General features: G+C 41.0%; 1 protein-coding gene across 1 annotated transcript in view; it reads right to left on the reverse strand.

The window, feature by feature from the left end:
* Positions 1-15,383, reverse strand: part of MAN1A2 (mannosidase alpha class 1A member 2) — a 185,336-nt gene extending 169,953 nt beyond the window's left edge. The window contains exon 1 of the mRNA XM_036768998.1: positions 14,342-15,383. Within this exon, the coding sequence (XP_036624893.1) occupies positions 14,342-14,649 (308 nt within the window). The 5' untranslated portion in view covers positions 14,650-15,383. The remainder of the gene's footprint in view (positions 1-14,341) is intronic.
* Between the last annotated feature and the right edge of the window lie 1,020 nt (positions 15,384-16,403).

A 16,403-nucleotide genomic window follows, 5' to 3' on the forward strand; every position in this document is an offset into this window, starting at 1 on the left:
AGGCAAAGAAAAGAGTCTGTTAAGTCAGCATAATTGTATACTCAAAAGCAGTAAGAAACATGTCATTGATTATATATGGCCGTTTCATAATGCAATACTAATGAGTATTTTCAAAAAGACCATAAAATTAAATGTAGCTTCCACATCAACATTAGCTATAGAGGATGACAAAAATTTTATGAAGAATTCCGTAAGACTTTCCAAATTAAATCAACACACACTTTGTTCACCAAACCAAATGTCAATTTCAGTGCCAAGGTGGGGATAGGAAAGGATGGTAAGAAATATATTAGAAAGCATGGGTTAAGAAGAAATGAAAGAGGATAAAAAACTGCAGACTCAACCTTCACAGACTTATTTTTTTAACCCTCCCTTTTATACAGCCTGTCTCTGTGCCTTTACACAGGCCATCCCTGCCCACTCACTCAATCCCTCTACTACTTTGAAGGCACTCAGTCCATACCTCCATCTCTCAGAATCACTAGCCTCCTTCAAAGCCCAGCTCAAGGTCACTTCTTACAAGAGATCTGTCAACTACTAGTGCTTCTCCCCATTCTTCAAAATCACCTTGTAGTTACTTTGCATATATTTTGTACCCCAACAGAATAATGATTACAGATCCAGAGCTATAAGGGACCTCAGAGGCCATCTATATGTTCCAACCCCCTTAACTCTACAGATGAGGAAACTAAGTCCAAGGTCATGTGACACAAGGTGATATAGGTAGTGAAGATCAAAAGTGAGATTTGAATCCATATTCTCTAATTCAGAGTCAGCTGTACCACCCTGGTCAGGGGCTATTTCATTTTTATTTCTGTATTCCCAACACTTATAAATACTTCCTGATTGACTGCTTAGAAAGATTATAATCAGTGTTGCAGGGAATATCCCATTCATGAAATCACAGGTCCTTGATGTATTGAAGTATTAATCAATATCTGCCATAAGATAATGCTAGGAAAACTTATAAAACTAGCATCTTCAACCCTACCCAAAGGCAAAATCCATTTTCTGTCCCTTTCTCTATTGATAAGGGAAAGAATTTTTGAGTTATCAAGAAAGCTAAGAAAAATGCATAAGGCTAGAGAGGTTAATGGAATGAATACATGAATATCAATATCTAAAGCAGAATATGTACTTTGTGCCCTCTGGAGTACTACTTCATATCCTTTGTTTTTCTTCACTATTAATAAGCCTTATCTTTTCCCAACAGTGCCTGTTAAAGCATGGAGAGAGATATTTAAATTGGCATTCTTCATTACCAAGCTTAGGGAATTCTAACCTTGAGTTAGACTGAATTCTCCCTGGAGTACAATCAGGACTTCAAAGTGTCTGTGATTCCAATCATGCAGAGTTCCATTTTCCTTAGAAAGCACAGAAATCAAAATGTGTAAATGACAAATTAAGAGAAATGAACACTCACAATGAGGAAAATAATGTAAGAGCAGTGGATAGTCTAGTCAGAGAAAAGGTATTTGCTCCTGGCAAGACTCAAAAAAAAAAGTGACTTCACTCTTCATGGATGTTAAAGAAAATATTTGACAAACTACATTTTGACACATAAGAAGTTGGAAGCTTCTTTATGTATTTGTAGAAAATTTTCCTGAACAAAAAAGAGGCATTTTCTCTAATAGGCTTTTAGAAGCATGCATCTAGTATCAGTTCACTTTATTATATATTTTTTTAAATCACATTAAGTTCCATTATAGGCAAAGATGATACTACTGACCCACCTTTGATAAAATGTGCTTATGTTTCAATGGTACCTTGATCACATCAGATGTGGGCATCAATGTGGGCACACCTTCCAATGGTGCAAAGCACAATCCACCCACACCCTCTCATCCTACACAATTCTTGTTTAGTTATCTTCCCATAAATTTTCCACTGATTTATCTACCCACCATGCTGGGGGTAGGGGGTGGGGGCCCTCCTCCAAGTCTTTTAACATTTCAGTGACCAGCTCAAATATTCAGACTCTTCACTCTTGCTACATAACTGGCCCACCTCCTGGATCTTATCGCACTCTTTCCTCCATGACATGAAGGAATATTAGGCTACTTCTTACACAAATCATATCTTATAATATGCCATAGCAGCCTACTTATAACCAGGGTGGAAGCATATTTAAAAATTCCTTTTTAGTTTCTTTAGAAATATTAAGAAATACTATTTCTCCAGCCTAAAACCCTTTCCAGATTTTTTTTTCTTTCGGAATGCAGAGTCTTTCCTAGGGAAAAAGATGAAGAGGGAAACCCAGATTTAAATCTGATCTAGCTAAGATCAGCAGCTCCTCATTCACCTAAAGTGACTGGCAACACCACCCATCTCCATTGTGGAGTCCTTTTTTGCATTCAAAGATTTCTATCACAAGAAAAAACTATTTTCAATTCTTAAAGGGAGTGGTCAAAGAAAAAATTCATTGATAACTATTCTGGAACGTTAAACCAAAGCTGCATGTTTACATATTGTGGCCTTTTTAAGTATTAGCTGAAATCATCTTGGGGCAGAGTCATGGCAGAAAGTGGGGAGGGGGGGGGGGGGTCTGTCAATTCAGATATCTTTCTCTCCAAGATAGCAATAGCAATTGTTTCTGCAGACCTAAATCTTTTAAATCAGAGAGCACAAAATTAGGATTAATTTTTTTCTTCAACATAACCATATGTCTCTAAATTGTCTTTTGGTTGATTATCTTAAATTTTGATTCTTTGGAGATTGTGCTAGCCTATAATTTACTGCTATACTGCATCACTAGGAGTACAGTGAGGAAAGAATTTGCCTTAAAGCCCAAAAGGATTTCAATTCTTAATCGGCCACTTACTACTGGCTCTGTGATCTTGGGCAAATTACTTCACTGCTTCTATATTTAGTTTCCTCACAGGGTTGTTCTAGTAATGAAATAATGTATGTGTGAAATGTTTTGTAACCATATAGCACTAAATAAATTCAAGCTATTATGTGTACATGCATGTGTATTTTTTTTTAACAGCATCATTTTAAGAATGGGAAAGCCTTCTAACCAAAGTACTTGCCCATGCACATTTTTGGAGGAAAAGGATATAATGTTAGATTGTGTTTTCGTTTGATTTTCTTTCATGAATGTAGATGTAGGTCAAATGGGCATAAGAAAAGAGTAGTGCTTGACTGGGAGCCTTCTCCCTATGAGTCCCTTTACCAACAATATTCTTTTATTACTTACTTCAACACAGGGACCCTGACCTCCTGGCTATTACACAAACAAGACCCTCCATTTCTCAGCTCTATACATCTTCCCTAGCTGTCCCCTCTGTTCATCTCTTCCTCCTGGCTCCTTAAAGACAGAGACTTTTGCCTTCGTATCCTTAAAGCCTGTCACATTAATAAATGTTTCTTCGCTATGCTGCCTCTCTTAAGGAAGCTCAAAAAAAATTAGCTTTCTCAGCTGCCATTCACACTCTAGCACTGCAATGTACTTGTAGTCCAACAAAACATCCAAATTCTTTTCCCCAGAGTCTGTTGTTGACTATCCATATTCTCGCTTCATCCTATACTGATACAATTGCATTCTTAAACCCAAACACAAGACTTTACATTTGCCACTATTAAATACTTACTAGATTTGACCCTCTCTTGTAGCCTGCCCCAAATTCTTTCCACTAAACTACATTAACTCTGAGGTGAAAATGGTGGTAATAGCTGGCATTCATACAAGTTTTTAGTGATTAACAAAGTTCTTTATTACATACGATCTCATTTCAAAGTTACAATATTAAAGACCTTATATGGGAAGTAGCCCAATTCCCTTGGAATTCAAATATAAAAATAATTTAGCTTGTATCCACATTAAAAATATTATGGTTCTACCAAAGGAGACGCCCCTCCAAAAAGAGCATGTTACACACTAATCTTTAACATTAACTAAAATTATAGCAGTTGACAACTAAAATCCTACAACAAAGATTCTTTATGGAAATTATCTCCATATTCTAGTAACCTGTCATAGATCTGGTTACAACAATCTCCCCAATAATCTTGTATAACAAAAGAATTCCCTGGTCACTAAGGAAGTATCATAACTTTAAAATAAAAAAACAAAACCACCTAGTTATTTGCATTAGGTTAGGAAGGGCTAAAACAAAACTACAGTATATGTTTCTTTTGTCTTGCTAATTCCCATCACTTGCTTTTTAATTCCTCCTACCTCTTTTCATCTTATCATTCCTACTACCACCCCCCCCCAAGAATTCTTAATATAAGACTTTTAATTTGAAGTAACCCATAACATAGAAGTATTCAATCATCATGGCCCAAGAACAGAAAGTAGCCAACCCATTCAGGATGGATCTATTTGCACACCTAACAGATGGGTAAATATTTGTTAAATGAATTAAATTTGTCAGATAGACGTAGCATCCACAAAACCAGATTCCAATAACCAAGAACTCAGGCATACCCTTTAATACCCATCTTCAGTTTCCTGATGGAAAGAGTTCCCAGCACAGTAAGTTTAGTAGTATTTTTTTAGGAACTGTATTATGGCTCACAAACTCATATAACAAATTTTTATTAAGCATTTATTTTCCAAGTCACTGATGGGGGTGGAAACACAAAGGCATAAAACAAACAATCCTTGACCTTGATCTTATATTCTACTGAAGAGATTTTACAGGTATACAGATAAGTAAATACAAAATAATTTCAGAAAGCAGAGAAAACCAACAATCGTGAAGATTGAGAGGACAGAAAAAGAAAGGCTTTATTTGCAATGGAATGAAGCTGAAGCTAAGGAATATGGCTCTAATGTAGAGTGAATAAAAGGGAAAGAATAAGAAATAAAAAAGAAATCTGGAAAGGCAGGTGAGAGTTTTTAATGTATTTTACCATAAAAGACATATTTTTGAACATATGAGAGTGACATGATCAGTCCTGTCCTTTAAGAAATTACTGTATTTCACCACATAACCATTGCCACTGCATAGTCATCGAGCCTTGGTTTTTTTTTTTTTTCCCAGTCAAAAATTGGTTTACAACCTTTCATCTCAATTGTCGCAAAGTGTAATTTTGTTCCATCATGCTGCTTTAAAGGTAAAGAGAGCATCAACGTATTCATCAGTGGCATATGGCTACGTATTTATCTCTCACGTATTATGAACCGTGAATTCTCAGTGCCTGCCCATAGTCAGTATATTTCCCAAAGCTGACTCTGGGTGGTTTGTTTAGAGCTGCAGCACTAACAATATTATCACTCAACCCAATGGAGAGCTCGTAGAAAGTCACGTGATATTGTAAGACTTGCATCTTCTCACTAGCTGCTGTGCTGTTAAGTCTGCCGGAGATATATTAATGTGCGAAGCATTTCTTTCTGATTGTGGGTAAATATAAAAACTATTCTTCGGCTTCAAGCTGAAAGTGGTTGTGTTCACTGAACAGCATGGAAACAGAGCTACGGAAAGACAGTTTTCAGTGAGTGAAAAGTTGATTCAAGACTGGCAGAAACTAAAAGACAAGTAATACTGTGGGTGGTTTGAGTTGTTTTTGTTCTTTAATCTTCACATAATGGTCACACCCCACCTTTTTGCAAAAATTGTCATAAAATCTGCGACAATTATGCAGTGAAATACTCTGAAGGTGAGTGGAGGATGGAGACTATGACTGAAAGCCAAGAGCCTAATTAGGAGGCAGCACAGTGAGTGGAGGCAAAGTCAACAAGCTTTAATAAGAAACTGAAGAAACTGGGGGGGGGGGGGGGTAAGCAGAACGGCCTTTGTTTTCTTTGAGTGACTCAGTTTATCTCATTGAGCCTTGCTGGGTGCTGGGCCCCTGTTAGGGGGCTAACTCCAGGGAAGGTCTAGTTTTACATGTCTGGGACAGCAGAGGCTTTTAGACCATGTGGGTTTAGGTCCCCCAATTCATGGGGCTGGCTAAGGGGAGGTGTTAACTCCAGAGCCATGCCCTACTGGGTGTTAACCTAGTCTACGTGGATGTGAACCTCCCAGGGTCCTAGGGGGAGGGGCCAACTCAAGAACCAATCGGCTCTGGTCATCCAGGCAACGCTTGATGATGTCAAAAACTCTATAAGGAGAGAAGACAGCTTGAAGATCTCTTTCTGTTGGAGCAGCAGCGGTGGCAAGTGTGACTCTGGGCCAGCCCTTGTTCCGAGCTCTCAGGCTGAACCTAGAGGTTGGTAACTATGAATTGTATTGGGTCTGTCTGTTGATTTTGTACTTTGTTTGTAGTTTATTCTGAAGTTCAGGGTACTGGCTTTTTCCCCTGAACTAATTGAATGTTCTGAACTTCAGGATGCTGGCCTCTTCCCCTGAAGTAAGTGAATGAATCTGTATTTGGTGTGTCTGTTGATGCTTGTAATTTGTTTGTATTTATTCTGAAGTTCAGGATGCTGGCTTTTTCCCCTGAACTAACTGAATGCTGTCTATATGCTGGATTAAAGTAAGCTTGTCAACCCCTTCACCCTGCTTTCCTTGGTTAAGCAGATCAAAAGAACCTGTGCTTTCCCGGCCTGCCGGCAGCTTTCTGGGTGCTGGCTGTGGGTGGATCTTACACCTCCACAGAAGCTGCTAGCCAGATTGTTAAAAGGCTGGGGGGGGGGGGGGGGGGCACCGACAAGGAGGAGTAAAGGATGGCTTCGATGTTGTAAGCTTTAGTAACAGGAAGAAGAGTATCACCACCAACAGCAGTATGACAGTTTGGAGGAAGAATAAATTAAAGGGGGGGGGGGGGGAAGGAGATGAATTCTACTTTGGGTAGGTTGCATTTGAGATGCCAATAAGACAACCAGCAGACTGATAAGGCTAAGGAAATGGAGTTCAGGAGACAGGATAGGGTCAGATATATAACTCTGTAATCATCTACACAGAGATGGTGATATCAGTGTGAGACTTTTTAATCAACTTTTTAGGTCATTTTTTTTAAATTCAAGTTCAGGATTCAAGACAAGCCCTTTAAGATCTCTATCTACAAACACAAATCTATGAAAAACAATAGCTCATTTGCATAGTGCTTATTTAAGATTTGCATAATGTCTTCCCTCCCTCCCTCCCAGCATGGAAAGTAATGCAAGTATCATCTGCATTTTACAGAATCCAGAGGTTAAGTAACTTGTTCAGTCACACAACTAGTAAGTAATGAAGAAAGATTTTCACACAGGACTTCTGATTCTAAGGCCAATATTTTTTCTAAAATAAGAAAAGAAATCATCTCACCAAAAAATTGCTGGTTTATAGAGACTGATAGCTAATAGATATTTTAATTTCGTTGTGATTCCAAAAGCCTAAAGGGCAAAATACTACAGTGGTATAACAAAAATTACTACAGTATAGTCAAATTATATTGACAGAGGAGGAAGTAGAGAAAGCAAGCAAACTGCACTGTAGTAATAAGCTATATTAAATGGATTTTGGCTTTTACTTCAGTTAGGGAAAGTTATTAGATAGCCCCCTGTAGTTCAGAATAACCAAAATCTTGGAAAAGATTAAATTTCTCCTACAGCAAGAGTAATTCAGACAAGGGTTTACTCCTTATGACAGCAATGTTAAGAGAAATCCAACTTTAGTCTTGGTGTCAGGGAACCATCTTTTCTAGAAGTCCTTCAGTGCTAATACTTAAGGAAGAAAAATGTTCCCTTTAATTATTATACTCCTTTAACAGGGAAATATTCAAGTTAAGAAAGATACTTGAAATTATTAAATGCTTCCTAATCCAAGGAAATAAAAACATGCCTTTGAAAATTGGATGTCTGACAAAATGTCTTAAAATGTGCAAAAACAAAAACAATCATACTGGGTCATCCGTTATCATTCATCTTCCTAGGGAGTTTGCAATAACTGAATGAAGTACATATAGTGCCATATATCGTATAGAATGAAAAGCATACAAACTCCCATCCTAGCATTCAGCAATTTCACCCCAAACACAATACTTTCTCTACACCCAGGCAGAAGAAAATCTATATCCAATTATTTTGTTTGAACTAAAAAAAGAGTTTAATAAGTTTCATTTGCCATCAAAACAAGATTTCCAATGAAGGTTTATAAATGAGCCCAGAGTCAGAGGATCTGAGTTCAAATCCATCCTCTGTTTCTATGTGACCCTGAGCAAGTCACTTCCATAAGTCTCAGTTCCCTCATCTGTGGAATGAGTGTTGGCCTACAAGGACTCAAAGAGCCCTTCCCCCTCCAATTCACCCTTTGCTCTCTTGAGAGTCAGCCTCTCAGCATCCAGAAGACCTAGTTCAAGTCTTATTGTCAATATATACTAGTTATGTGTCCCTGGGCAAATCTATTAATTTCTCAATACTACAATCAACTCTCTAAGACTTAAAGTTGCAGTACTCCATGTTTCCTCACCAATGAAATCACGTGTCAGAGCTCAAAGGAAAAGTGACTTCCAAAAAGCATCAGAGCACCCTCTACCTTGTACTAGTATACTCCTTAATTTATACTATAAAATTTCAACCCACAATGAATGTTTGAAAGCTGTTTAGGGGAAGACACAAACCTATTTTATAGTGATATATCAATTCAAATTTTAGGAGAAACATAAATATAAAAAGTGAAGAAACTTATTATTATAAAACATTATTATAAAAGAAACTTCCAAAAGAGAAGAAATGTCCCAAAGTGCAATCAGCTGCCACTAGAGGCTTCAAGGAAAGGGTGAATGACCACTTACTTATTGGAGATGCTTGGTGAGGTATAGGTATAGATTGGGCCACATGGCCTCAGAGGCAAGTGTCTTCCAGCTCCGATATTTTGACTCAAAATGATAAATACATATATTTTAATGTCATCATTTTAACTTTTTTTCAGTGTAGACTTATATGCATTTTTTTCCTTTCAAAGAATGTAATTTTAGGGGTATGACTCATTTGTCAATAGCCTATATTTGGACCCATATGAGACTTCATTTGGTCACTGGGCAACACACTCATTTTAACTGAACCAAAATGTATGCCAATCACATAAGAGTCTGGAGTCTGGTGTTAAGAGAAAATAAATACAGAAAAATATCATTTTTATATAATATCTTTTTAACAAACAAAAAAAAATCACAATAAAGAAAATCTGAATGTTGGCTATGGGGATTTGTTGTATATACTTACTGAGTAAACCTGATTACTTGTATTGAAATCTGACTTTTAAAAAAATAATGGGTGATTACACTATTTATAGAAATGCTCAATTTTAAATAGCAGGTTCCAGCATGCATTTAAAACAATTTAATATCCACTCAACTTTTCTAGAACACTATTATAAAAAGCAAGATGCATTGTATTTTTCTAAATAAATTTCTGCATATCTCAATCATCAACATTCATCAGACAACAAGTATTTATTGAATATTTGCAAAGTTTTCGCTCTGTAAAATAAAATGGGGTGGGGGGTAGGGGGTAAGGCAAAGAGAGACCATGGTTTACTTCCCATCATCATTCATATAAATCTTTTTCAATCAACTTATTGGGAAGCAATGTCTAGGGGAAAAAAAGAAAACATCAATCAGTTTTTCTGCTATGATCTTGCCTAACCTTTTCCATAAAAATGGAATCTTTCCATATTTATATGATTAATGCATATTTGACATACCAAATTTACACATTTTAAACCTCTTTTTGAAAATTAGCTATTGTCAATAAAACTTTATTACATTATTCACTAAGTTTTATCGCCACTGATGTTTTCAGATATGATATGTATTTTGTATGATAACGTACAAAAACGTGCATTCAGATATAAAATACATGCAAAGGACAGAAAACCAAGAGTAGTTTAGCAAATTGCTCACAATGACGTTAGGAAATAGAATGGGTGGACAAAGAAGGTAAAAGCTGAATGGGACACAGGGAATGAGGGAGATAAGAAAAAACAAGAACTGGAGTTTCAAAGTTAATAAATTCCAGATACAGAACCTAAAATGTTCACTGCATTTCCTCTGGAAGGAATAACATCAAGTCTAATATCTCTCAAGTCTCTTTCTAAAAAAATGCTAACTGGCTAAAGGCCTAAACATAATAATACCTTCAATTAATTACTTCTGCATTCAGATTTCACTCATTTGGGTAATAGTCCATTAAAACAGAATAAACTCTTACAGTGAAAAATGGAATAAAATATGCAGCAAATAGCAGGCATCTAACTCATATTTTACAAAGTACTTTAAGGTTTACAAGGAATTTCCTCATATCAAAGAGATCGCTGGCAGCTGTGCATGCCAGCATTAACAGGATTTATTTGAAACTCATCAAGAACATGGCATTCATATCATTATCAATAACCACCCGTGAGGGTTCAAAGGATGTCACCATCTTTGGTTTAAACATAATGTTTAACTAGTTTTAAACTATACTTTATACTTTTAAATTAAAGGCCTTTAATTCTGGAGACCTGGGTGAAAGTCCCACTTCAGACACTCATCAGCTTGTATAAGCCAGGAACAGTGAAAGAGTGCCAGACTTGGGAGACAGAGGACTGAGGTTCACATAGCAGCAGTCCTACTTTCTGGACAAGTCCTGGAGCAAGCCATCTCTCTGGACCTCCGCTTCCTCATTTGTAAAATAAGATTGGATTGGATAACTTCTAAGGTCTCTTCCAGCTCTCAGAACCTAAACTTTCTCACTTATAAAAAAAAGTCAACTACCTATCTCTAAGTGTTGTCATTATGAGAAAGGAATTTTGTAAACCTTAAGACACTAAATAAATTGTCCATATTGGATCAAGCCACAGAAACATTGACAATTTCATAAATGCCTTGCCTTCTTCATTTTGCTCTGAGATCATACTTAAACGGGTTGTGTATCCTAGGGCACCAAAAGAACATACCCTGCTTCTAAGAAGCAAACCATGTACTGTTGCTTTTCACTCAAAAAGAAAAAAGGGAGCAAAGTGATCAGGAACAAATTGAATAATATAACTAACTCTGACAAAGTAAAACAATAAAAGAACCAGGTAAAGTTAAAATCACTACATGAATACAAGGAATTTTTGTGAACTCATTCTTGCTTATAAAAATGAGAAAATGTACACATTTCTATTTTAAATCAAGCTTTCTACGTTTAGCTTAACTTACACTGTCTAAATATTTTGATCTAGGCTGCATAATAACCACTTATTTTAAGTTAACACAGAAACCATGATACAAAGTGTCTGGTAGATGGCAGGTTCCTGTGATGCCAGTGTCACATGCTGTCACTTCAGACAGGAATCACTCAGTAAGAACCTGGACTTCAAAAGGCCCTGCAGATTTTGTAGTCCAATCATGCATTTTAAAGATAAGGAATCTGAGGGGCAGCTAGGTGGCAAAGTGAAGGCAGTATTGGCCCTGGAGTCAGGAGGACACGAGTTCAAAGCTGACCACAGATACTTGACACTTACTAGCTGTTTAACCTTGGGCAAGTCACTTAACCCTGATTGTGATTTGACCAAATTCATATTAGCAGTCGTCAGAGCAAAGTGAAAACTTTAAAGAGTAAACATGTTTTTAAAACTGTTATAACAATTTATAAAAACAGTGCTGATGAGAAAAGTAGTACCAATATTTTTATAGTAAATACTGTGATATATCACTGGCATCTTTTCATAGTGAAAAGAGTGATGGACTTGGAGCCAAGGGATATCTGGATCTAATTATCCCTTAGGAATTCATTGGGGGTAGGGGCAAATCACCTCACTTCCCTGAGCCTCAGTTTCCTACGCTACAAAATAAGTATCCTATGTAAAGTCCTATATAAATGTCTATTAATCATTACACCAGCCCTTTTAAAAATGTGTCTATTAAGCCCAAATGGTAAATTAAAGGGAGCAAAAAGATTAACAACCTCCAAACTAATTTATGTAAGAGATATTAAAGTTACAGAAATCACCATTCACTTAAATTGAGCTTGGAGTTGAACAAGTGGTGAGTAGATTAAAAAATGGTATTCAAAACAAAATCTTATTAAAACTATATTTTTTCAAGTATTAAACTGGATTCATCTCTAAAATTTAATAAGGATAAATGTAAATTCCTTTTAAAAATCAAATACCTAAGTCCAAAATAGGGGAGACATGACTAGAAGGGAAAGGAAATGGAATAAGCATTTATATATAGTGTGCATTATGTGCCAGGCACTGGGCTAAGTAATTTTACAAATATTATCTCATCTGATTCTCACAATAGCCCTGGGAAGAAGGTGCTCTTATTATTACCCATTTCACAGTTAAAGAAATTAAGGCAGACAGACTTTACAATGAGTGATTTGCCCAGGGTCACAATGAGACCACAATGGAACTCAGGTCTTCCTGACTCCAGGCTCAGCGCTCTGTCCAAAGGGCCATCAGCTGTGTCAGAAAAGCACCAACTCAAGGCTCTTAGTGAACTTTAAGTTCAACATAGGTCAACAACTCATTCATGTCAACAGATCTGACAGCTGACAAAAAAAAGCGAATGGGATCTTAGGCTGCATTCATACAGTTACAGTATCTAGAAAGAGAAGGGTGGAAGGCCAGCTTTATATTGCGGGCAGGCAGGGCAATTGGGGTTAAGTGACTTGCCCAAGGTCACACAGCTAGTACATGCGTCAAGTGTCTTGAGGCCACATGTGAACTCAGGTCCTCCTGACTCCAGGGCCGGAGCGCTACTCACTGCACCACCTAGCTGCACCCTCAGCTTTATATTCTAGTTCTGGTTAGATAAAATCTCAAATACCCTGTTCAGATGGAGGCACCACATTTAAGGAAGGCCGCAGACAATCTGAGGAAGAGGCTGATCCAGAGGAGGGTCACCTGCAGAGTAGTACTCATGCAGTAAGGGCATCAGAAAAGGAAATGGACAAGTTTGCTGAGAATAATGAAGTAGAAAGAGAAAGGGAGCTATCCACGACTTTTTTTTGACAGACCATCATGGCCCCAGAAGCCCAAACTGACAATGATGTGCAGAAGTCTCAGAAAGGCTTGAGGAAAAAATTTCCTAACAATCAGAGCTATTGAAAAGTGTCCCATCAAAGGAGGCTCACAGGAGTAGATGCTGGATTAGGAAGAGGGGATTCCTGCTTAGGTAACTGTAGGTGATTTCTAAAATCTATCTAATCTTTGAGTCTAGAAACTTATGAATAAAGCTACTCTCAAAAGTTAAGACTTCATTATATATTTAACTTATCATTTTTAAGCAAATGAATCAGTTATCTGAAAATAAGTCTATAGACTTTGACAATGAAGTATTTCAAAAATAAAATTTAATCATTTGATGTGTCCATTTCTTCAGAGGTTCACTAGGAATTTCAATTAGGAAAACAGTGAAATAGTCCAGTTAATAGTGATAGTCCAGTTAAATGAGTTTAGAAACTCTTACTGGAAAGAATTAACCACTCTACAAACATATTTTTGATTAGTAATGTAAATATTATCTAAAAGGATTACAATTTGGGTTTCCCATTTTATCCTTAACAGCTGTATTCAGCTTAGTCTCATTAGATTTAGTTATCTAAATCTTGACTGGAACAACTAAAGTGAAATAAGTTATAAAACAGTGGATTAAAAAATAATTCATCTCAACAGAGTCCATCTCATCTTTTAAAGAGATAAGTTAATTAAATCAACATCAAAAGCTAAAAATAGGGGCGAGGGGTAGAAGCAAGCAAAATATAAATCTGTATTACTGTTAAACACGACTGACATCAAAGTGAATTTAAAGTAGTTTTTCACCGGCTTACAATATAAAGCAATGCATTTCCTTGTATGTGGAAAAAAATCTGAGCCTTGCGAAAGAGACACCTTTTACGCGTATTTCTCAGTGAAAGATTAAAAGCCGAGGTACAGAATTAAATCTTAATATTGTGTGACCATCACCAAATCCAATCAAAGAAAGAGGTTCAAAAAGAGGCACCGGCAAATACTCCTAATTAAAAAGTACACAACTAGTACTTCTAGCCTTACGACTTGCAAAGTATTCTTTGCAAAGTGTTATATTCCATTATTTAGGGGGAGAGAGAGAAAGAGGGAAGGGGGGAGGGAGGGGGGAGGGGGGGGAGGGGGAGAGAGAGAGAGAGAGAGAGAGAGAGAGAGAGAGAGAGAGAGAGAGAGATGGATAGACACACACATACATGTATTTTTTTCACACTTGACACCTTAACAGTGGCTTTTCAAAGGCTTCGGTTTCCTCATCTGTAAAATCAAAGGGTTGAATGAAATGATTTCTCTGAGAACTCTCAGAGTTTTAAATTCTGATTATTGTTTCAGAAAATCTAGAATTTACCAAACAATTGTATCGATCACCGTATTTATAAGCCCCAGCGGGGAAAAAAATCACCGAATACAACAAAACTTCTTTATCATGCTATACTGACGTCCTGGAGTAAGAAATACCTCGAGTATACCTGTGTCTGTGTTCATCTTGTCCCTGTCCGTGGATCAGGAAGCCCCCGAGGTCTTTCTCTCCTTTGAAGGTATCTACATGCGGAATCAAGACATCCTCCAAACCCAGGTCAAAGCGTTTGTGTTTCGAAGAGTCGGGAAGGAAGAAAAATGCCCCAAAACATAGGGTGATGAAGGCACTCAGAATGAGGAGAAGGATGAACTTCTCGGATAGTCTTAACGTAGCCCTGTGATGGGAAAAGGAGGGCGGCCCCAGGTTTAAGGGTGGTATCCTGCGTCCGGATAAGGGCAACAGAGCCGGGGTGGTCATTGTTCACTTTTATAAAGGGTTTTAAAAAGCCGTCATCTTACGTCGAACGTACGACACATCGAACAGTCTCCAAAATATTGGCAAAAACAGAAAACTCGGCGCCTCTGCGGACTCGAGGGATTATTGTGCTTATTCAACAAGTACCTCCTTCGGCCCCTCCTCCGGTTACATTCAGCAGCCGGTGACCCCGCGGCCCTTCCCGCCCCCCACCAGAATCACGGTTCCAGGCTGCTCCGGATTTTCTGGGCACCCCGGGGAGCAGTGAGCGGTGTCCCCCGCATTCCTGGGGGTCGTGGTCCTGGGGTCCTCACGGCGGGGAAAGAGGCCGAGCGGCGGCTCCTCCGAGTCCTCTTCCCGCGGCTGGGTCCTCTCTCCGGGCCCCCGGGGGGCTTCACATGCCTCCACTCGGGATCCTCCCAAGTTTAAAAAAGGGCGCGTGGGGAACTTGCTCCGGCGCGTCTCGGGCGGCAGCGAGACCGGCGGGCAGACACCGGGGCCTGGGCCGCCCCGAGGACTGGGCAGCGGCCGCACGGGCTCGTCAGGGGGCGCCGGGCTTCATGGGTGACCAGAAGGGAAAGCAGATCGGGGATCTCCGCGCCCCCGAGGCGGCTCCCGCCGCACCCGTGGTGGTGACCGTGGCCGTGGCGGCTGCTGCTGGCCCGGCGGGGGGGTGCACTTCCTGCCGCGGCTCGGCTCGGCTAGGGGGCGGGGAAGGACGCGGCGGCCCCGGCGGCGGCGCTAGCCCCGGGGCCGGCTCCTCTCGAGGCCTCGGGTAGAGCGAGGCCGCGGCTGGGCGCTGCCCGGCGGCGGCTCCCACACGGGGCCGGCCGGGGCCCGCTGGCGCTTGACGGCGGCGGCTTTGGCGGAGTGGGAAGCAGCCGGACCGGGCCCGCTCGGTCCCGGGGCCCGCGGCGGGCAGCTGCTCATGCCCCTCCTCAAGGGCCGGGAGGAGGAGGAGGGCGCCGGGCAGGAAGAAGAAGACGACAAGCGGCGGCGGCGGCGCGGGCAGGCCGGGGAGGGCGGTTACGCCGGCCTCCGGGGCGCTCGCTCCGGGCCCGCTGCCGGCCCCTCACCTCCCCCCGCCGCCGCGAGTGCTCGGGGCCAGGCCGGGCCTGGCTCTGTCCTCCTGGCCTGCCCCCCCGGCCCCGCGCCCCCACCGCGGGCGGCTGGGCGGCTGGGCTGCTGGGTGGGGGCGGGCGAGCGGGCGCGCGCCGAGGAGCAAGGGCGGCTGGTGGAAGTGCGAGCGCGGCCTCCGCGCCTCGACTCGCGAGTGGGAGTCAGAGCGAGAGCGAGAGTGTGTGCGGGGTGAGCTGGTGGTGCGCGCGCACGCTCTCCTACCCCTCCCCGTCCATGTCCCCTCCCCCTCCCGGCCCTGGCGTCCCAGCGCCCGCAGCCCGCACTCGGCCGCCAGCCACTCCTCGGGGCCGGACCGCTGCCAAACCTGGCCCCCTCACCCGCCCCGGCTCCCGACCTCCAATGAGCGCACGCCCCACCCCCACCCCCACCCCCACCCCCACCCCCGGCCAGCCCATTCATTCCGACCCGGGATAGTGCTAAGGGTTCGGGGATGCCCCCGCCCCCAGCCAGCCTGTATTTGCCTTTTGGCCACCTCCACCCATTGATCCTACTCCGGCCCTGTGGGGGCGAGCAGAGCAGGTCCGGTCACTCCTACTGCCCTTCTCTAGAGCTACAGTCCGGCAGCCTTCCAGCCTCGGGCATGGCTTCCAGTCTGGGGGGGCATCACGAGCCAGAAG

The sequence above is a fragment of the Trichosurus vulpecula genome, chromosome 7 (genome assembly GCF_011100635.1).
Source record: "Trichosurus vulpecula isolate mTriVul1 chromosome 7, mTriVul1.pri, whole genome shotgun sequence".
NCBI classification, from domain to species: Eukaryota; Metazoa; Chordata; class Mammalia; order Diprotodontia; family Phalangeridae; genus Trichosurus; species Trichosurus vulpecula.